General features: G+C 37.6%; 1 protein-coding gene across 5 annotated transcripts in view; it reads right to left on the bottom strand.

Moving 5' to 3' along the window:
* UBE3D (ubiquitin protein ligase E3D) overlaps window positions 1–22,434 on the bottom strand; it is a 155,892-nt gene that overhangs the window by 106,364 nt on the left and 27,094 nt on the right. For 3 of the 5 annotated variants that reach the window (XR_010933832.1, XM_067702689.1, XM_067702691.1), the window contains exons 5-8: window positions 19,326–19,395; window positions 10,799–10,868; window positions 9,242–9,350; window positions 5,783–5,946 (exon numbers count right to left, since the gene is read on the bottom strand). Coding sequence is in view for 2 of the 5 variants with exons in the window: in XM_067702689.1 (XP_067558790.1) it covers window positions 5,783–5,946; window positions 9,242–9,350; window positions 10,799–10,868; window positions 19,326–19,395 (413 nt within the window). In the remaining 3 variants the exon portion in view is untranslated. The remainder of the gene's footprint in view (window positions 1–5,782; window positions 5,947–9,241; window positions 9,351–10,798; window positions 10,869–19,325; window positions 19,396–22,434) is intronic. The other 2 variants (XR_010933833.1, XR_010933834.1) reach the window with 1 other exon arrangement.

Below are 22,434 nucleotides of genomic sequence, written 5' to 3'. Positions count from 1 at the left end.
AGTTTCAGATTTGCAAGATGAAAAACTTCTGGAGACCTGTTTCACAACAATGTGAATATAAAGTTGACCCCTGAACAACATGAGTTTGAACTGCGTGGGTCCACTTACATGCGGATTTTTTTCAACAGTAAGTACTACAGTACTACGCGATACTTGGTTGGTTGAATCCGTGAATGTGGATACAGAGGAACCTCAAACACAGGGGGCTGATTATAAATTACAAGTGGATTTTTGACTGCACAGTCGGTTTTGTTCAAACGGCAACTGCATTTAACATTTCTGAATTGTACACTGAAAACTGATTAAGGTGCTAAATTTTATGTATATGTGATTTTTACCACAATAAAGAAAAATTAAGCCGAATTTCAAATTTCCTTCTGAAATAAAGAGGAAAAAGAGATTAAAAAATACTACTTCACAAATAGAAACAACTAGTAATACTATTTTATGCATAGGAAATGTATACGTGTGCGGTTTATATGTGTTTTTATTTCATTAGAAAAAGCAGTAATGATGACTACCTTAAGGCAAAAACAATACTTCTGTTTTAGAACCAATATTTAGCCAACACAGACAAACCTACTTAGTTTATAAAATTTAATTGCTAAATTCTACTAAAGTTAGGGGTGAATACAACATATCACCAGCATTTCCCTCAACACCTTCTGCAAGAAAATGCTGCTGTTAACAGTAGAATATAGAACAGTTCTTATCAGTTCAAATTTTCCAGATTCCTAAATCAGATATTGTATCTTTTGAAAAAGGTGGAAAGAACCACTACCAATGTTAGGACTTACATAACTTATACAAAAGAGAATTCAGTTTAGCTTTAAAAAAAAAAAACAAAAAACCCACTTATTTGCACTTAATGAATGCATTCCCCTAAGATCTCTTCTCTTAAAAATATGAGAACAAAGGACTTGATATCTATGAAATCCTTTGTCATTGTTTAACAAAAATACATCCATTCTTCACGTTTGCCCCCCCATTTCAAAAAAGAGAGAAGTGTAGCAATAGTTACACTATATTTTACCACTTATCCTGTTTTATTCTAACCAAAGTTAACATGTGGGATTATAGATACTTTAACTCATGACACAGTAAAATTTCCCTTATTTGCTGGTCTAAATACCATTTCAAGAAAAGTGTGGGTTGTGACCCCCCGAGGGAAAAGGTAGACACAGGCTGATTTCAGGAGATAATCTAGAACAGGGTATCTCAACTTTGGCACTACTGGCATTTGGGGCTGGACGATTCTTTGTTGTAAGGGCGGCAGTGCACTGCAGGATGTTTAACAGTATACCCAGCTCTATCTCCTACTAGATGCCAGTGGTCCCTCAAGTTGTGACAACCAAAAATATCTCCAGACATTACCAAATGTCCCTTGAGGGGCAAAATTACCCCCAATCTAGAGACTATGAGTCCACAGGTGAATTACTGAATTAGCAGAATTAAACTGCAGAAGTGAACTTAAAAGAGTCCAAAGCTAGAAAGTTAATATTTAGGATCTAAACTTTGATATGCAAACTAAAGAATGTGAGTTGTAAGATAACTCTGGCTGGGGGTGGGTAGGGTGAGGGGGATTAAATAAAAGACAATAGACTTCAAAATGTTGAGACATGTGTCTATTGCTAGAAAGAACATTCTAAGAATATTACATGCCACATTTTTGTATGTGCTCAAGGAAATAAAACCATAGTTACATTTGCTATTTTCCTCTTTTAGACTGCCATCTGGCAATCCACACTTCCACTAGGAAAAGAATTCTAGCCGATTGGACTAAAATAGTTAATATACCACCCCATGTGCCAAAAATATGCCAGGGAGTCTATGGTTTGCTCTGTCATGCCCCAAAAGAAAGAAATGAATGTCCTTAAAAGACAAAAGTAAATAACTAACACGATGCTTACTCAACCTGAGAAATTTCCTCCCCACCTTTGGAGGACCCAGAGGCAAACAGTAGGAGGAGGAAAAGCACAACAGAAGTAGGTTTATAGAACAGGCAAACTGAAGTAATAAATTCATTTACTGGATGTCAACTCATCCCCAAGACACATGGAGTTAAAAAAAGTCCACTAATAAACACAGCAGAATACAATGGACTATATATTTATATATATATATTTATAGTCCATTACATCCCAGTGTCACAGGGATTTGTTAAAAATACATGAAATGATGGGACAGGTGCACTGCTTCCTTGTTAACACTCCTGAAGAAAGGCAGTACAAAGATCCTTCACAATAATGAATACAAGGTTCACCACCATAACTAAAGCTACAATCACTTCCTTTTTCATGATACCCAAAAGTTGTCCAAAAACGGGCACATCCAGACTAGTAACTCCTTTGGGTTCTCATTCACCAGTCTGTAAAGGCAAGCTATGGTAACAAGAACAAACAGTCACCAATAGATGAACATTACTTATCAAATACAAGGACAAGCAGAAAACTATGTGTGATTCACTTCACAAATGTTTCATAGACGTAAACATAAATTGCACGTTTTGAGCACTTCTACGAGCACTCATCTAGATGGAGTGATGAGTAAGACCATCAAGGTCCTGGCTCACCTGGAGTTTACAGCCCGGTGCAGGAATTCCAGTAAAATCATCAAACATTTGGGAAAAGCAACACCATGAAAGGCAGTACCAAACACAATGCTTTTTTTTTTCTTTTTTTTCCAAAAGAGAAGAGTTAATATCCAAGGAACAAGAGTTAATAGAAAAAACAGAAGACTTTTAAGTATAATTATGATTCTCACAGAGACTGAGGACAGATTATGACATTAGAGAAAATCTTGAATAAACACTTACATTTAGACACCTCTGAAAGAAATCTTAGAAATCAAGGATAAAGAGAGAATCCTTAAGGTTTTCAGAGAGACAAAATAGGTACAAGACATTTCCAGATATTCAAGGATTGACTACAGTCCAAGTTTAAAAGAGCTATTGGACTTTATCAAATCAAACAATTGGAACAAAGAATCATGAGTTTAAAAAATTGTAAAAATATACATACAATGTAATACTATTTGTAAATATTTTTAAAACCATCAAGCAATCCTGTATGTTTTTATGGAAACAGACTTACACAATAAAAACATTTATGGTCATAATGCACGAGTATAAGTAAGAAGTAAGCAAAAGGGGTAGAGCTTTGGCTTGATACTTCTTTAAGAAGAGACAACCACCATCATCAGAATCAGAAAGGGAGAGAGTGCATTCGGGAGGGAGCAAGAGAGTGAATGTGAAACTCTGTTAAGAGTCGTTTCTTGTTTTGGTGAAGACAATGGATACTAGATAAATCTAGATATTGACAGCTTTGAAAAAAAAGTATAAGGATATATATTAAAAATTTAAGGGCTTCCCTGGTGGCACAGTGGTTGAGAGTCTGCCTGCCGATGCAGGGGACATGGGTTCATGCCCCGGTCCGGGAGGATCCCACCTGCCGCGGAGCGGCTGGGCCCGTGAGCCATGGCCGCTGAGCCTGCGCGTCCGGAGCCTGTGCTCCGCAACGGGAGAGGCCACAACACTGAGAGGCCCGCATACCGCAAAAAAAAAAAAAAAAAAAAAAAAAAAAATTTAAGGTTAACCATTAAAAATCATTTTGAAATAGATTTTTTTTTTTACATTCAAATCATTACAGGAAAGAAATGACACAGAGAAGCCAACCAATGTAAAAGTTAGCAGACTAAGTTCAACTACCTCAGTAATCACAATAAATGTAAATTAATTAAGTTTACTATTAAAATAAACAGACTGTCACATTGGAGTTTTAAAATATCCAGCTACATGTTGTTTACAAGGTTAATGTTAATAAGATATATACCTAAGATAAAATAACACACAACTGAAAAAACACAATTGGAAAAAGATCAATAATTTTTTAAAAAGGAAAGTAAATATAGCAATAATAACGTCAAATTAGAATTAAAGAAAAATAACATAAAATGAAAGGAGAGAAAAATCTTATCGATGAAATACACAATTAGTCAAGTCGTTATGGCACAAACCTTTCATGTACCTAATTACATAGCTTCAAAATATATACTGCAAAAACAGGCAACAAAACCAGAAGAAAATGACTTTTCCATTATCACAGCATGAGATTTAACATACCCTTCTCAAAATATCCACGTTTCAAATAAATTAAAAAGAGGAATAAAATGTTTTAATAAATTTGACTATATAAATCTAAGTACATAAAGGTATACACCACGCACATACACCCCTCAACAAAGTCCCCAGAACATCAAATACATAAGCCATATTCTCTGATCATGCTTCAATAAAACACAAGGAGAGTCAACTGAATCTGTTTCATTTAGACTGGCATCAGATGGGCAAAAATCTACGTAGCAGCTTGGGTGAGGGTGTAGGGAAATGGGCATTTATAGAAACTTTATGTGGGAGTATAAATTTGCAATGCCTTTTTGCAAAATAATTTGATATTACCTATTAAATTTTAAATGTTACACCCTTTGACTTAGTGATTCTACTTTTAGAAATACCTCATTAAAAAGTACACATAATTGCAAAACAAATATACAACATACAGTGCAATACTAATTATAGCAGCAAAAAAGTAATAACCCAAATATCCAGCAACAGAAAAATGGTTAAATTACTTACAGTACATCCATTTCATAAAATGTCAAGCACTGACATGGAAAGCATCTCCAAGACACAGTGTGTTGTTGTTTTGTTTTTTGTTTTTTTTAAGTATAAAAAAATACACATGCATCCTGCAAATTATGTTAAGATGCAAAATGGAAAAAAAGTGGAAAAATTCACAACATACTTTTTTCTTCTGGAGAGAGACATGATGGAGAACTTTCACAGTTTACTTTATGTAAGTCTCTACTGTTTGAATATTTTATAACTCGAACTGCTTGCATAATTCAAAGAAAAGAAAAGACAAGCAATAATTTTTAAAAATTTCTTATTTACTTCCCAGAAGAAGACTGGGATCTTTCTGTTCTTAGTACAAATTTGATCAAACCCATCAGAGAGTACAGGACAAGTATAAACTTCCAATCTGTTTAAATAAGAACATTTTCTGTTCCCTCTGCCAAGAATGCTCTTCCTCAGATATGGCTCACTCCCTCACTGCCTTCAAGTTTTCCACTTAAATATCATTTTATCTGAGGAACCTTCTTTGACTTTTCAGTACAAAATGCCAACCTCCTACACCCTACTAACTTGCTTTACGTTTCACACCTGTGTCTCAGTGTCTTTGTCTTTAAAATGGGGTGATAAGTGTACCTACCCCACAGGGTTGTTGTTGGGCTTAAAGGAGCGAGAAGCCCTCAGATGAGCTCCTGACTTACAGGAAGAGCCATATCAGTTTTTGATGTTTTGTCTGTTTTGTTTATGGCCTGCTTTCTTTCTCCCTATGAGGATGACAACCCCAGGAGGCAGGGGCTGCGTTTTGTTCACAGCTGTATCCCAGTGCCTGGAAAGTGTTTATCAGTAAATAGTCATAGCTGTTGAAGCCTGATTTAGTCCTGCAGTCATATGTACAGACAGCTGAGATTACAAAAAAAAAAAAAAAAAAAAAAAAGACCCAATTATTTTCAGTAAAAGCAAGCTTTCTGCACATGAGCATGAACAACCTGTAATGATTCAACCCATTTTTAAAGCACAATGGGTAGCAGTATGATTGCCAGAGCATCAAGTAGGGAAGTGGTACAGTCCCATTTAATTCCTTAATGTCTTAACACCAATGTGGCAACAGAAACGAAAACAAATGTGGAGGGAGAAAACAAAAGGATGACTTACTCTGCATTCCTGCCTTTGATGCATGGCTGGTAGAGGACCTTAACAGCATTCCAGGCAGAACTGGAATCGGCCTTCAATAAGTCTTCCAACAGAGGGAATTTTTTGATACTTGTGGAACTTTCCAAAGCTTCAATCACCAAAGTGTCTGAGTTTAAAAGCCATAGCTAAAGACACGGAGGGAAAAGTCCAAGTACAAGAATATCACAACCCTATTCATACCTCATACCACCACTCAAAAAAACAAAAACAAAACCATAAAAAAAAGACAAAACTATACAACACCAGAAAAAATATCACATATATAACTTTTAAGTAGGGTAAGACTTTCAAAGTATAACCTTTGGTAGAGCCACTGACATCATAAAGTTTTTAAAGAAAAGACAACTGATTAAGAGAAAATATTTAATACATACAAAGTTATGATCCATAATATATAGAGCTCCTAGCAATCAATAAGAGAAAAAAAAAAAAAAGCCCAAGAGAAATACAGGCGAAGAATATGAACAGAACTGAACAGAATATAAACAGAAAAAATAAGTGATAAATATAAAAAATGTTAACATAACTAGTAATAAGGAAATGCAAAATTCTGTGCCACCACTTTTCACTTATCAGATTGGCAAATACAAAATGATTGATAACAGTCAGCTCAGAAGAGGGGTTTGGAGCAGGTATTCCCACATGTTGCTCACGGAAGACTGTTTTGGGATTTGGACACAGGTGATTCACTGAGGAAATACTCTCAGGAGAAAGGGAGAGAGGGCAAGAAGATAAGGCAGGGTAGCCAACAATGTGGACTCAGCCTGATCTCACAGGGAGCTCTGAAGCCTGAATTCCACCTACAGAGTCTGTCCCATCTTGAGACAGGAGATGGCAGGTTTTGTAGCCCAGGGTCGGGTCATCGGCCGTGGGCTGAGTAGGGCAGGGGTGGGGGACGGCGGAGGACAGGAAACTCCCGGGCCAGGCAGCATCTGTCAGGATGGGACAAGTCTCTGGAGAAGAGAGCGACCATGAGCCGTGAGCAGGCAACATTCTCAGCAATGGGAAAGGGGGGGGACCAGCCGAGGAGAGGGGACCTGGGGGGAGGGGGGGCACCAAGAATGTCTATAAGGGGGGCTTCCCTGGTGGCGCAGTGGTTGAGAGTCCGCCTGCCGATGCAGGGGACACGGGTTCGTGCACTGGTCCGGGAAGATCCCACATGCTGCGGAGCGGCTGGGCCCGTGAGCCATGGCCACTGAGCCTGCACGTCCGGAGCCTGTGCTCCGCAATGCGAGAGGTCACGACAGTGAGAGGCCCGCGTACCGCAAAAAAAAAAAAAAAGAAGGTCTATAAGGGATAAAGGATGTTCACAAGGGATAAATTAGTCCAACTTTTTAGAGGTGACAATTATCAGAGTTTAAAATACACAAATTCCAATACTGCATAAGATGAGAAAGATCTGTTTCTGAAGTACTAAAATACATGTGCAAAGAGGATTTTCCCCGCAGCACTGTCTTTACCGGCCATACAGTGGAATTCTACTCATTAGGAAAAGTCCAATCCATATTTACACTAACAAGAAACAAGCCTCACGATACCTGGTTGTGTGAAGAATGCATGTTGAAGAACAATGCTAATCACATCATCATGTTATTTTTACAAATACCTGTGGGCGTATGTACATAGAACTGTAAACAGGGAAAAGAATGATGAAGTATGCATGTCAGACTGTTAATGATTACCTCCGGATGGTATGACACAGCGGGGCAGAAGAGGGGACAGGACAGGGGAACTACCACTTCTTTTATGTTCTTCACGTTGTCAGAATGTGTTTCAAGACTGTATTACTTTTATAAAAAAAAAATTTTTTTAATTTAAATATACATTAGTAGTAAGTTTAGAAAGTTCCTACTCCTGATTTTCAACTTGAAAACTTTGCAATAAAAGGAAATTAAGGGAATTCCCTGGTGGCCCAGTGGCTAGGACTCCGCACTTCCACGTGCAGAGGGCACGGGTTTGATCCCTGGTCAGGGAACTAAGACCCCGCAAGGTGCGCGGTACGGCCGAAAAAAAAGGTGAAAAAAAAAAATAAGACTGATTTCAGACTAGGACTATGAGGTATACTTAGCATCAACCTGAGTTAGAAAATATTTTAGCTTTGAATAGAAATTATCTGGAATTAGAGAAGCATGGGGTCCCTGTGCTGGATGGACAGCCACAAAGCAACACCTAATAATCACGTCAATCCCTCTCTCCTTTTAGCTACCATGCTCCCTTATTAGCTTGCGAGGTCCTCAAAGGCATTTTTGGTTCTATCTTGAGCACCCAGGACAGTGTCTTTCAAATAAGAAGTACTCAATATATGTTTACTGGTTGAATAAAGCAGGCGTGGAGGCAGAGAAGAGACGGAGGCCCTCGATCTTGGATTTTCACATTATGTCCCCAATTGTTTTCTGCAGAACGTTATTTTTGACAGGAGCAGTTTAATATTAAGTGCTTGTGGTACATGTAGGGGATGATTCTGCTAACTGCAGAGGCTTTTCTCCAAAACTTGCTACTACTTCTCAAACATCCAAGTGCTGAAATCAGGATCTCAAAGAGATCTCTGCACTCCCCATGTTCGCTGCAGCACTGTTTACAATAGCCAAGATGCAGAAACAACCTAACTGTCCACCAGTGATGAATGGATGAAGAAAATGTGGTACATACACCCTATGGAATATTATTTAGCCTCTGAAAAGAAAGAAATCTTGTAATATGCAACAGTACAGATGAACCTCAAGGACATTATGATAAATAAGACAAGTCAGACACAGCAGGATAATAATACATGATTCCACTTACACGAGGAATCTAAAATAGTCTATCTCATAGAAGCAGAAAGCAGAATGCTGGTTGCCAGGCGCTGGAGGGAGGGAAGAATGGGGAGTTGTTAATCAAAGGGTATAAAGTTTTAGTTGGGCAAGGTGAGTAAGTTCTAGAGACCGGTTCTACAACACTGCGCCTATAACTAACAATGCTGTATTGTGCATTGAAAAATCTGTAAAGAGGGTAGATCACGTTAGGTGTTCTTACCACACACACACAAAACAATAAAAACAAAAACAGGAGCAACAGAACGTATTTTAACCATAAGAGTATCAAATGGGGAAAAAAGTGAGAAAGACAGAATTGTGTTACGCTGACCAAGAAAGCCATTAAAAACTAAGAGTAGAAAAACTTCACCTTGTGGCATGAGCTTCTACCGAGGAATCAGGTTGTAGTTGTCTCTAAATCCCTAGTACCTAGCACGCAGAGACACTTAAATCACTTGTTCAATTAAGGGGATTTGATTTGTGAATTAAACTGAGGTTAAAAACTCAATTTTTCATCATTTATTTTCTAGACCCGAGAATTAAGAAAAAAGAATGACAAAAACCAAAGAATTTCTGAGACCCTGGATTACTAGGCTACAAAAAGCTGGGTGAAATCATTTCTTACCAAGATGTACACTTTGCCGTCGTGTCCTTGAAGAGTGAATCTAAAAGTGCTTCTAGCAGAGGAGAGTTCCACCAGGCACTGGGCAATAATGCTCTGTACAAACTGAGACCTGTTTGAACACAAACCAGTTTTCACAATGTGCCTCTCGTAATAAGTCTAAATACCCACAGGGCACCTATAAGGCAGGGGTGGGTGCATGCTGGACTTTTCTATATGCTGCCCATCCCCTCACAACCTGTGCTAATTTTAATCGACTGTAATGTATTTGTGCTTGCCCCAGTCTTTCTATAACCCATTCTTTGATCCTTAATACATTTTCCACCCCAAACCTAACTAATCCTCCCACTAAATAAAAAAATACTGTTAGACAAGTCAATAATCCATTTGTGCTGCGGCACATTCAACAGTGAATAACTAAGTTAAAAAAGAAGGTAAGAGGGCTTCCCTGGTGGCGCAGTGGTTGAGAGTCTGCCTGCTGATGCAGGGGACACGGGTTCATGCCCCGGTCCGGGAGGATCCCACATGCAGTGGAGCGGCTGGGCCCGTGAGCTATGGCCTCTGAGCCTGTGCGTCCGGAGCCTGTGCTCCGCAACGGGAGAGGCCACACAACAGTGAGAGGCCCACGTACAGAAAAAAAAAAAAAAGAAGGTAAGAAATTTCCTCCCAAACATTAGACAGTATTATCGCCAATGTTTTCCATTTGTATCCCCTCAGAGTGTCAGATCTGAGGTACAGAATCAAAGTATTTATAGGAGGATAAAGTTCAAGGTTATATTCAGAGAGCCATAATTTTTAGACATCAATAAATTAGCTGAGATAAAGACATACTACAGTTAACTTTCATTTGCAAGACTAAAAAGATTCTAAGAAAAGAAACACTAACGGATTGAGTAGCTAAGTAACATTCTTTTTAAAAACACACAAGTCATTTGAAAACTAACCCATGTTTCAAGTAAGTTAAATTAATACCAGAAATAATTATTCAAAAACCTATTGATGATTATATCATAAAACCTTGGGTATCTAGCACATAAAAAGAAACACAGGGCTTCCCTAGTGGCACAGTGGTTGAGAGTCCGCCTGCCGATGCAGGGGACACAGGTTCGTGCCCTGGTCAGGGAAGATCCCACATGCCGCGGAGCGGCTGGGCCCGTGAGCCATGGCCGCTGAGCCTGTGTGTCCAGAGCCTGTGCTCCGCAATGGGAGAGGCCACAACAGTGAGAGGTCTGCGTACCACAAAGAAAAAAAAAAAAAGAAACACAAAAAACTTTCAGAACTAGAAGATTTATAAAAGCACATCTGTCTATACCATTATGCAAGCAAACCATCAATAAATCCTCAAATCTTTCATATCTGTGGTTTGGTTCCACTACCTAAAAACCTTTCCAAAGCCTTTTATTTTTCCTTTCCAAACGAAGAGGGGTATAAATAAAAATGAATTCCCAAATAATCACTTACAATAAATAATTATAATAAATAATTATAATTAATAATTCCCAAATACCTATCTTTCCTTACATGTGAAATTACAGAACACACTTAATTAGCTATTTGTACCTTGGTATGATGGGAAAATTTCTTTCAGATGGCTGAATAATTATCTCTGTCATATAAAACTTAGTGGTTTCTAGAAACAAAAAATAAGAATATTAAAAGATCTCCCCAATACATTAATATTTCTACTGTGGACATGCTGGTTTCAAATTAAGACATTCCAAACCAAATATTCGTTATACTGGTACAATTACTATTTAGTAAAACTTTTCCAAAAATGACTTGTGTCAGAAGACAAAGCAATGATGGCTACAAGGAGACAGTCTGAGACTTCAGGTAACTCGGTGTTGTTTTAGAAGAGCACGTGGCCAGGTGAGCCTGGTACAGCAAGACTCTGCTCACACGTATGCAAGGTCATAATAACTAGTCACATCACAGCCAAAGCCCACTCACCTAAAAATTAGTCATTTGGTTTCCTCATTTCTACAGAGTAGCCACAAAACTAGGAGTCACTGAAAAAGGCTTTTTAATCACAGTATTCTAAAGCCCATGAACAGAAGCTGTGAACCTCACGTTGATATTTACCCAGAATCTCACTGAGTCGATTAATGTACAACTGTTACCAAATCTGGTTACCTGAGTCCTTCATTTACAGAAAAATTTAAACAGTAAACTAAATATTTAATAGAACTGAATATAAACATAACCATTTTGGATTTTTTTAAAAATCCATGAAAAATGTTCACTCACTAGTAATGAAATGGAAATTAAAATATTTTTCAGCATCAAATAAATAAAATATTTCTGAATGATAAAGTGCAGCAGCAATGAAGATATGGAGAACTGGATACACTTACATTCTGCTGTCAGGAGTGCAAATAATAAATTTCTGGAAAGCCATTTGGTGAAGGCCTTAAAAATGTTTATATATTTTGACACCATAATTAAATGCCTAAAAATTTATCTCAAAGAAATACTCACAGATATCTGTAACATTTATCTATTAAGAGGCTTATAATATTAATAGAAAAATACTGAAATTTCTAAAAATTGAGGATGGTTGGATTAAATAAAGAACTATACATTTAGGCAAGAGAATTATATACAGTCATTAAAAATGGTGTGCTAACAATTTTTTAATTGTTTTAATAAGATGGCAAGTTGTTCCTTGTAGAGTTTCTATAAATGTTTACAACTGCTCAGTATAACACACAGAAAAAGGCAAAAAAACAAATTTAGAAGTTTAACAGATTATTATATATCTCGAGTTATGATGATGAAGTTATACATTTCCCCTTGAAGTCCAATTTTTCACTTTACTATTTTGAAGTCATGTTATTAGATACAGAATTGAACCTTTTAACATTATAAAGTGATCCCTTTTGTCCCAGCTGTTGTTAAACTATAATTTAATTCCATAATTTTAATCCCACAAGGTATTATTGATTTACACAGTTAACATTCATTTAGTGTCACCCACATATTTACCACTTTCTTCCCAATCCTTCTTGAACTTAGACTTTCTATCTGGGATCGTTTTCTTTTACTTAATATACAGGTAAAATTTCTTTTCATATGAAACCAAACCATTAGAATTGAATTATCCTAGCTTTTGTTTGACAGAGAATATATTTATCTTTGTCTTGATTCTTTCGTATTAGGACATTTTCTCCTGATATAAAATCCTAGGTTAGCAGTTTTTTTAAGCTACTCTTTTTTTTTTTTTTCTGTACGCGGGCCTCTCACTGTTGTGGCCTCTCCCGTTGCACAGCACAGGCTCCGGGCACGCAGGTTCAGCGGCCATGGCTCACGGGCCCAGCCGCTCCGCGGCATGTGGGATCTTCCCGGACCGGGGCACGAACCCGTGTTCCCTGCATCGGCACGCGGACTCCCAACCACTGCGCCACCAGGGAAGCCCCCTAGGTTAGCAGTTTTTAACCTTTGTGTACACTATCATTCCACTGTCTTCAAACCTCTATTTCTGCTATTCCTTTGAAGGTGATGTCATTTTTCCTTGGTTACTTTTAAGATTTTCTTTTCTTTTTTTAATTTTTCTGCCATATCACTGATGTGTCTAGCTATAGACTTCTTTTTATTTCTCTTGCTTGGGCCTCATCTAAGTAGAATTCACTGGACTTCAAACTACAAACTGTTGTTCATCATTTTTGCAAAATTCTCAGCAATTATCTCTTCAAATACTGCCTATGCTCTATTCTATTTCTCTTTTCCTTCTAGAAGTCTGATTAAACATACATTAGATCTCCTCTGTGTTTTATGTCTCCTACCCTCTCTTCTATATTTTTTACCTTCTTGTGTCTTTGTGCTGGATTACAGATTTTTCTTCTCATCTATCTTCTGTTCATTAACTCGTTCTCCATGCTGTACCTAACCTGCTGTTAAACTACCCACTGAGTTTTCAATTTCAATTATATTTTTCAGAATTTTTTTAGAATTTTTTAGAAATTCTTTTCCAAATATGCTTAGTGTTATAGTTTCCTTTTCCTTTTGATATCTTCAAACCTGTCTTTTGTATTGTTAAAAACAGTAAGCATGGTTGTTTTACAGTTTACATCTGATAATTCCAATAACATAAGCCTGTTTCTATTGTTTGCTATTTTTGTTAGTTCTTGTGGATGGATGTTGTTTACTTGTGTGCTTATTTATGTTTGGTTGTATGGTAAACACTGTACTTGCCAAATTATTTGTGGGAATAATATGAGTTTTATAAGGAAAGTATTTTCCTCCAGAGGTGATTTGCATTTGATTTTCCCAGGCTCATGGCATTATGTCTAGGCCAACGCAGACTAAGTTAAAGATTTGAAATTCCTAATGTCCCAAAGAACTGATACCTGTCTGTAATTCCACAGGCTTGTTTCACTTCTGATTCACCTTTACTGTGTGAAGGTGAATGGTACAGCCATTCAGGCTCTCGTATTTTTGTACAGTCACCTACTAGGTTCTTACTTTGTGTAGTCTTTGACTTCTGTCCTTACTTCTCAAAGCAATCAAAAGTTCTACTTTTAAAGAACTGGAAAATGGCAGGGAAAAGGTGTTTTTCCATTTTATGCTAACCTCTTTTGAGTTTGCTTTTGTGCTAATTAACCCACATATTTTCCATTTATCTTGCTCTTCATTCCTTCCTATGGATCCCAATTACCATAGCTTTCCTTAGCACTGTCAGCCTGAAGAACTTTCCTTAGCATTGTCCGCTAGTAATGCATTATTTCCATCTGTTTATAGAAAAATGTCTTTATTTTTGCCTTCATTTTTGAAGCAGAGCTTTGCTGGATATAGATTAGATGAAAGGTGTTTTTGTTTGTTTTCCCCCCCGCATTTTTTTTTAATAAATTTATTTATTTTATTTATTTATTTTTGGCTGTGTGGGGTTTTCGTTGCTGCACATGGGCTTTCTCTAGTTGCAGCAAGAGGGGGCTTCTCTTTGTTGTGGGGGGTGGGCCTCTCATTGTCGTGGCTTCTTTTGTTGTGGAGCACGAGCTCCAGGCATGCGGGCTTCAGTAGTTGTGGCACGCGGGCTCAGTAGTTGTGGCTCACGGGCTCTAGAGCGCAAGCTCAGTAGTTGTGGCACATGGGCTTCGTTGCTCCGTGGCATGTGGGATCTTCCTGGACCAGGGCTCGAACCCGTGTCCCCTGCATTGGCAGGCAGATTCTTAACCACTGCGCTACCAGGGAAGCCCCTCCCGCAGCATTTTGAATATCTCATTTTAGTGTATTCTGGCCGTCATTACTTCTATAAGAAGTTGGCCTTAATGCTTAATGAAATCCCTATATGTGATGCTTTGTTTTCTCTTGCTACTTTCAAGATTCTCTCTTTACCTCTGGCTTTTATCATTTTGACCACAACGTGCCTGGGTGAAATGCTCTTTGTGTTTATCCTACTTGAGATTCACTGCAGTTCTTGGACCCAAAAGTTAAAATGTTTCACCGAATTTGACAAGATTTCAGCCATTTTTTTTCCTACATTTTTTCCTTGACCCTTTCTTTTTCTTCTCACCTTCTAAAGCTTCACTTACACATTTATTGAAACAGTTAATATTTTTCCACAAATCTGACATTCTCTCCATTTTGAGATTTTTTTTCTCTGTTCTTTGGATTGGTTAGTTTCTATTCATCTATCTTCAAGTTCAACATTTTTTTTCTTCTGTCACCTCAAATATGAGGTTTTAGTAATCTAGTGAATTTTTCTTTTGTTACTGTACTTTTCAGCTCTGTAATTACCAACTGGTTCTTTCTCTGAAGTTTCCAATTCGTTGAGATTTGCTATTAGTTCACTCAAGAGGTTTTCTGTTTTAATTCTTTGCCATATTTATAATTAGCTACTTCAACATCTTTGTCTCCTAATTTAATATTTGTGCTTACTCAGCACCTATTTATTGAGTCGTGCTTTTTCCTTGAGTATGAGTCACTCCTTTTTCTTTCTCTGCATGGCTAATAATTTCTGTAAGAAAGTAGGACATTGTATGTAATACATTGTACCAATTCTGGATTTTGTTTTGTCCTTTTTTTTTTAATTTATTTTTATTTATTTATTTTTGGCTGTGTTGGGTCTTCATTGCTGCACACGGGCTTTCTCTAGCTGTGTCAAGTGGGGGCTACTGTTCGTTGCGGCGCACGGGCTTCTCATTGCAGTGGCTTCTCTTGTTGCAGAGCACAGGCTCTAGGGTGTGTGGGCTTCAATAGCTGTGGCACGCGGGCTCAGTAGCTGTGGCTCGTGGGCTCTAGAGTGCAGGCTCAGTAGTTACGGTGCACGGGCTTAGGTGCTCCATGGCATGTGGGATGGTCCTGGACTAGGGCTCGAACCTGTGTCCGAACCCGTGTCCCCTTCACTGGCAGGCAGATTCTTAACCACTGGGCCACCAGGGAAGTCCCTTGCTTTGTCCTTTTAAGGGTAATTGGTTTCTGGTCAATTACCAAGCTTGGACTTAAACCGAGAAATATGTCTTCCCACAGTGTGTAGTCACTAATGTCTCTGCTCAGTTCTGTTTTGTTTAGCCTGACTCCCTAGAGAGCATTCACTATCTCTGCACAGTTTGGTTGACCGCAGATTTGGGGAGAGGTTCTGCTCAAATGCCTCAAGCCATTAAGGCTTCCATCTTCTGCTGCCCAAGTTGTGTGTGAATTGAGGAATGCAATCAAAGGCACAGCAAATTTTCTGGTCTCCCCAAGCTTTCAATTCTTATTGGACTCCCTGGCATCTACTGTATGCATGTATAGTTTTGCAATCAGCCAGAGCTGGGTTAAGAAGTTATCAGCTCAGCCCCTCCATGGCCCTCTTGCTTCCAAAATATCCCTCTTAAATTTCTACTTTCTCCTTTGCCTACCCTGAACCAAACCTACCACCTATAGATAATAAAGCTGTGTTTTTTTTTCCTGCCCAAGTCTGGGGGGGGGCGTGTGAAGTATGTCAATGATCCCAAGCAATAAAAGGTCACAAATTTGCCATTCTAACCCAAGGCAGTAGCAGTTTTTGATAACTACACCTCTCAAATCATTGCTTCATTTTGGTTATTTTCTAGTAGCTGTTCTTCTGAACTTGTACAGTTCGGTACTTGTTTCCTACAGAGTAGAACTATCCATTCTCTTTATGCCACCATTTTTGGGATTAGAGTCCTACTAATTTACTTTTAGAGTAGATGTGGATATAGCTCTCTTACATCACCCCACACACATATTCACATACAATGACCTCCTAATATACTTATATATTACATCATAAAGATTTTTGGTTAAATTGATAATCAGTGTTCACATTATTGTGACCATAATGATACCATGGAAGTGCTTCCTTTTTTGTTCAATCTTCTGTTTTCCTGTAGCACGTAACTGCTTTCTTTTTTCGTGTGTTTAGTTTTTCCAAACACCTTTAGTTAATTCTTCCCATATGATGAAATGGCTTGTCTCAAGATTATTTGTTACATGTAGTCAAACAACTCAACAAATTTACCAGTTTCAGTGTATAACTGAAAAGGTCTTTATTACAGTTTCCCTCCCCTTGCTTCAATCCAGGCTGTAATGCCTGCTGTACATCCCTCACCCTGGGACTTCCTTACCTCATTCTCCTGTGTTGGACAGTCTGTTTCCCCAAATCCCACACTTTCTCTTTTGAGGTTAGATTCCTAGTTTTGGTGATGCATACCCTATGGTAGATTCCTAAGGAAAATGTAACTTTGAGGTCCATGTTTTGAGACCCTGTATTTCCAAATATGTATTTATAATCTTCATACCTGACTGGCAGTTGGACTGTCTATTGAATTATTCTGGGTTGAACATCTTTTTCCTTCTAAATTATGAGGGCATTCTTCATTGTCTTCTAGCTATTAAGAAGTTCAGCACCATTGTAATTCCTAATCCTTTGTACATTACCTGCTTTTTTCTCTCTAGAAACTTCACCCTTGGCGTTTGGAAATCACTCAATTACGTGGCTTTAAGTAGCTTCCCTGTCACCCCTCCATTAATTATATGAGACACTTAGTGGGCTCTTTCAGTTGAGAAACTTAAGCCCTAGCTCTGGGAAATACCTTTCTAATGTGTTTTTGGTATTTCTGTTCTTTGATAATTTCCCCCACCCTGTTGTCTCTATTCTCTCTTTCTAGAATTTCTCCTAGCTAGATGTTGGATGCCCTAAAAGGCTCAATTCATTCACTCATTCAACAAATATTTACTGGGTACCCACTATGTGCCAGATATTGGTCTAAGTGCTGTGGTTATCATGATAAATGAGTTAGACAATATTCCTATCCTCAGGAAACTTACATGATCTTTTTTTTGAAATTTCCTTTCCAATTTTCAACCTCTGTCTTTTGGTCCTGATTTCTGAAATAGTTCCTTAATTTCATTTTCCAGTCCTTTGGCTAGTTTTTTCAAGCTATTACATCTTTAATTCGACATTCTCCGAATTATAGAGATAATATTATTTCATTTCTCCAAGGACATTTATTATGGTTTTTTAAAAGATTTTCTTCTGTTTTATACATAATTTGTTTCTCCTCAATGCGTCTACTCTGTTTACTTGATTATTTATTTGCTTTGGACTCTTTTTACTATTTACTGATTCTCAGCAATCTATTCAGATTTAAGTGTAAGGTAGTAAAATGCTGAGAGGGAGCTCTTGTGTGTAGATATAAGGCTTGTTGAGAGCAGGATGGCTGAATATAAGCTCATCTTTTTGTTGTTACATGACCCCTGAGAATCAGTGTCTGCAGATCTTTTCTCTGGTTAGTACACTTCCATTCCCTTATTCCAAGAAAGGCTGCTCCAATCTCCTACCTTGAGAGCATAAGCAAGTTGCAAGTGGAGAAAGAGTCTTAGGAATCTTATGGCTCCACATACAAACTTTGCATTAATCATCCTGCTTTCAGTCCCTTGTCCCTCTTACCTGCTACCTCTAAACTCTGGCCAGTTCTGGGGATCTACAGTGAGAACTGGCTCACTCCTTATCTAAATGGTCTTCTGCAGACACCAAGGTTGCAGCTTCCTCCACACTGCCAAGTGTGTTCCTACCCGTCTCAGCTCTACAGCTTCCAAAAGAAGTTTGCTTACACCTCTAGTTCACATCACTGTTGCCTCCTCCCCATTTCTCTTTGTCTCTGTGGATGTCCTTTTTTTTTATTCCTTAACTGACATTTTAACTGGGCTTCAGAGAGGAGAGAAAAGCATGAAAAAAATCAATCCACCCTTATTTAAACCGGAAGCCTTAAGATTTTCTAAGTCATTGCTTAAGGGACTTGTTTTCATTCTCCAAAAATGACATTGAGGGCGGCATCCTTTACTACTACTCATTCTTCCTTTTCTGTTCTCTCAGAGCAAGTTATGAGACTCTGATGATCTTAAAAAACAAACAAAAAAAAATGCCACCATCTGCCTTCCCTTGAGTACAATAGTTTCACTAAACTCACATCTTCTAATTAATTCTATTAAAAACAATTATTCTTCACCCACAAAGCTAACACAGCATGCTGTAGCTCTCTAGACATTTTCAAACCATATCTTTAAAGAGTGATGCATTTTAATTATCAGGATTTCATTATTATATTGGAAAGTCATATAACATAGGCTCTATGTAAAATGTAATTAACACTATTGGAAAAAAGAACAAGGAAGAGAGTATAAAACTCAAAATGTATCAACAGGTTCTCTGCACCCCCAACCTCCAAGCCTCAAAACACAGCCCTGAGGCACACAACAGCCAGCATCTCCTCCATCATCTCTGGCAACCAATTCTTCTGAATGAGGAGCTGTATTAAGAGAAAAGCTCCAATCTTCTTTAAGATAGACCCAAGTACAAGCTTTATACTATTGCTTTATATCTACAAAGAAGATATGAAATACTGAAAATGACCCGACTTCTTAATGCTTAAAACTCAGTACTATGTACTTACAAAGGTCAAAATACACAAACTTCCTGGCATACTGGATGATATATTAGTTGATTTCTATTTTTAAAAGCATCAATTCTACAACATGTATTAGTCATCTATCTTTCCTATATATTTCCTATAAAAATCTCCTTCTACTGTTTTTTTTTTTTAACAAGAAGGCAATCATTTTGGCTTTTTTATTATGAAATTCTTACCTGATGACACAGTCTCTCCCAACATTACCTTGCAACGCTTACAAATTACTTTGGTATTTGCCTTTGGTTTCTGTAGAACAGAAAAATGTCATTTAAATGTCATTCAGCTTTTCTTAAAAGGAATATATAATTTTAACACGGTCTCTAGAGTATACATTGAACTTTACATTTTATTTTGCCATCTACTAAATACTGGGAATACATTTAGCTTGTATGCATAATTCACGTGCACAGAGATCACTTTTTCCAAGTCTAAACACAAAATGAACAGAATGATTTTTCCAAACTAGTCAGCTCCTGATAATCTACACGTTGCCAAGTAATTTGAACAAGAAGCATCTTACATTTCTAAAAAGCACCTCCAAACATCATTTAGAATAGGCAGGTGCTGGGCAACAAAGGTAGAGAGGGTAGGTGACTTGCCCCAACTCATGTGTCTAGAAAACAGAAGAATTAGAACTTGAACCTATATTATTATTATTATTTTTTCTTTTTCTTTGGTTCGCGGGCCTCTCACTGCTTCGGCCCCTCCCGTTGCTGAGCACAGGCTCCGGACGCGCAGGCTCAGCGGCCATGGCTCACGGGCCCAGCCGCTCCGCGGCATGTGCGATCTTCCCGGACCGGGGCACGAACCCGTGTCCCCCGCATCGGCAGGCGGACTCTCAACCACTGCGCCACCAGGGAAGCCCGAATCTATATTATTTTGACTCCTAGTCCAGTGCAACTTATGTAAAAGTAATCTATAATTCATAATCACCACTGGAAGTTAAAAATACCTAACCCATTCATATAATTCTATTTTTCCATTTAAGATATGCATTGTACCTGGAAAGATAGTATTCTGGAACAAATTCCTGAAACACTGTTAAACTTTGAAAATCCAACTTTATCATTGGGGATACAGATTAAAACAGCTAGCAGTCACCTAATTATTAAGAAAACAAAAGACTAATCTTTTAGACATACAGAACAGAGGTTGGCAGGGGTGGGCAAAAATTAGTGAAGGTGGTCGAAGGGTACAAACTAATTATAAAACAAGTCATGGGGATGTAACGTACAGTATGGCAACTATAGTTAACCATACTGTATTGCATACTTGAGAGTTGCCTCAGTAAATCTTACAAGTTCTCATCACAAGAAAAAAAAGTTCTGTAACAAAGTACAGTGATGGATATTAACTAAACTTATTGTCATGATCCTTTTGAAGTACATACAAATACTGAATCGCTATGTTATATACCTAAAAGTAGTAAAATGTCAATTACACCTTAATAAAAAAAATCTTACTGACTTATAATTTGTTATAAGAGATGATATTATAATTAATATCATGGTAGTTAAGAGCCTGGAGTCTGGGGCCAGACTTCCTAAGTTCAAATCCCAGCTCTGTTACTTACTAGACGTGTGACCATGGGCAAGTTAATTAACCTGCTTTGGTTTCTTCATCTGTAAGATGAAAGCGACAGTAGTGTTAACTCATAGAGCTGTTTATTAGGATCTAAAACGGAGTGCTGTAAAACACTGTCCCTGGCACATGGGTAACCGCTAGGCAGATGTTACGTAAATAAAATACACTTTTGGCACATGTCATTCAAGAAATGGGCAGAAAACCCATACCTTCCCACAAAGGTATAGATTTTTTTGTCTGGATGTGCTGCGAGTAACTAATAGAGCTGATATTTAAATCCAGTAACTAATAGAGCTGATATTTAAATAGATGCTACAGCTTATGCTTCCTAAGCACTATGCCAAGTGTTTTCCAAACTAATTCATAGAATCAATTCAGTGGGTGACACCCTGAATTTTTAAAGAAATACGAAATAGAATGGAACAGAAAATATCACCGTGCTTCAAACATAGGGTAAGTAGTTCTTTAAGAAACATCTACTTGAGGTGCATCTGTGTCTCTGTGTGTGCATTATCAGATCTTAATGTAAAAAAAATTATTATACAGTTCTTACTTTAGTTAGAGGTCAAAAAAATAAAAAAGTCAAAAGCCACAGACATAGAAACCAAGGCAGGTGCCAATTTGTTTAGGCCCAGGCAAGGTTACAGGAAGACGACAGCTTAGAAACCAAGCATGCTCAACTGCAAAGTTTCACATTTTGGCAGTTCCATGCTTTCTTACAATAAAAGCTATCTGTATGGCTCCAAATTGGTACTAAAGACACTTTTTAAAGGATCCTATTTCGTACAAGTTAAATCAGACCATCCTCATTAAATCTTACCAAATACTAAGGGCTTTACTAAAAACTAATACAGGTTATTGGAGTAGTAATGCTTTAGAAGAAGGGATTTTTTTATTCGAAGCAAAAAATTTTTTGTCAGGTGCTGTTATGTATTTCATTTATCATTGCTCTTATAGCACATTTTGCGTTGTCTTTCAATGAAGCAGAAAAAGTGGGTTTTGTTGGTTGGTTTTTAAAATAAAATTCTACCTTTTCAACACATGGGTAATTGGGATTTTAAAATCTGATCAATAAAACAATAAATTACCTCAAACAACCAAATGTGTGAATTTTGATTCAAACAAATTTTAATGACATCAGAAGATACTTCTAATAAAATTTGTAAAATGTGTATATGGCCTGGTATTGTACCATCAAGTGTTCATTTTGTCTGCTGTGAAAATGACACTGTGTTCATGTGAAAAAGAACAATCCATATGGGTGAAATGATATAATGTCTGGGATTAGCTTTAAAGCACTTCAACGAAAAACTAAAAATAAAATGGGCAGATGAAGCATACTTTATGAATCAAGGTGACTGTTATACGGAAGTTCATACTTCGATTTTTTACGTTTGGGAATGTTTACAAAGTTCAACACGTTATTCTAAGAAAAAAAAAAAGAGAGACCCTCATGGATTTAACAAGACAAACAAATAACGAAAAAAAAGGTAAAACTGCTAGTCATACTCGCCAGCTAAAATACCAATGTTTAATTTCATTTGTTCTTTAAAATATAGGTTGAAGTCATCAGTGTGGCTGTACTTTCGTCTAGAATAATAATATGAATCTTATAAAAGACTGAGGTGCCACCTTTATCAACCTGTTGTAAGACGCAAAATTTTTATTATGGTGAAATGAAAAATATTGTGAAATAACAAA

The sequence above is a fragment of the Pseudorca crassidens genome, chromosome 13, assembly GCF_039906515.1.
Source record: "Pseudorca crassidens isolate mPseCra1 chromosome 13, mPseCra1.hap1, whole genome shotgun sequence".
Classification (NCBI taxonomy): domain Eukaryota; kingdom Metazoa; phylum Chordata; class Mammalia; order Artiodactyla; family Delphinidae; genus Pseudorca; species Pseudorca crassidens.
This window is presented reverse-complemented; position numbering and strand designations above follow the sequence as displayed.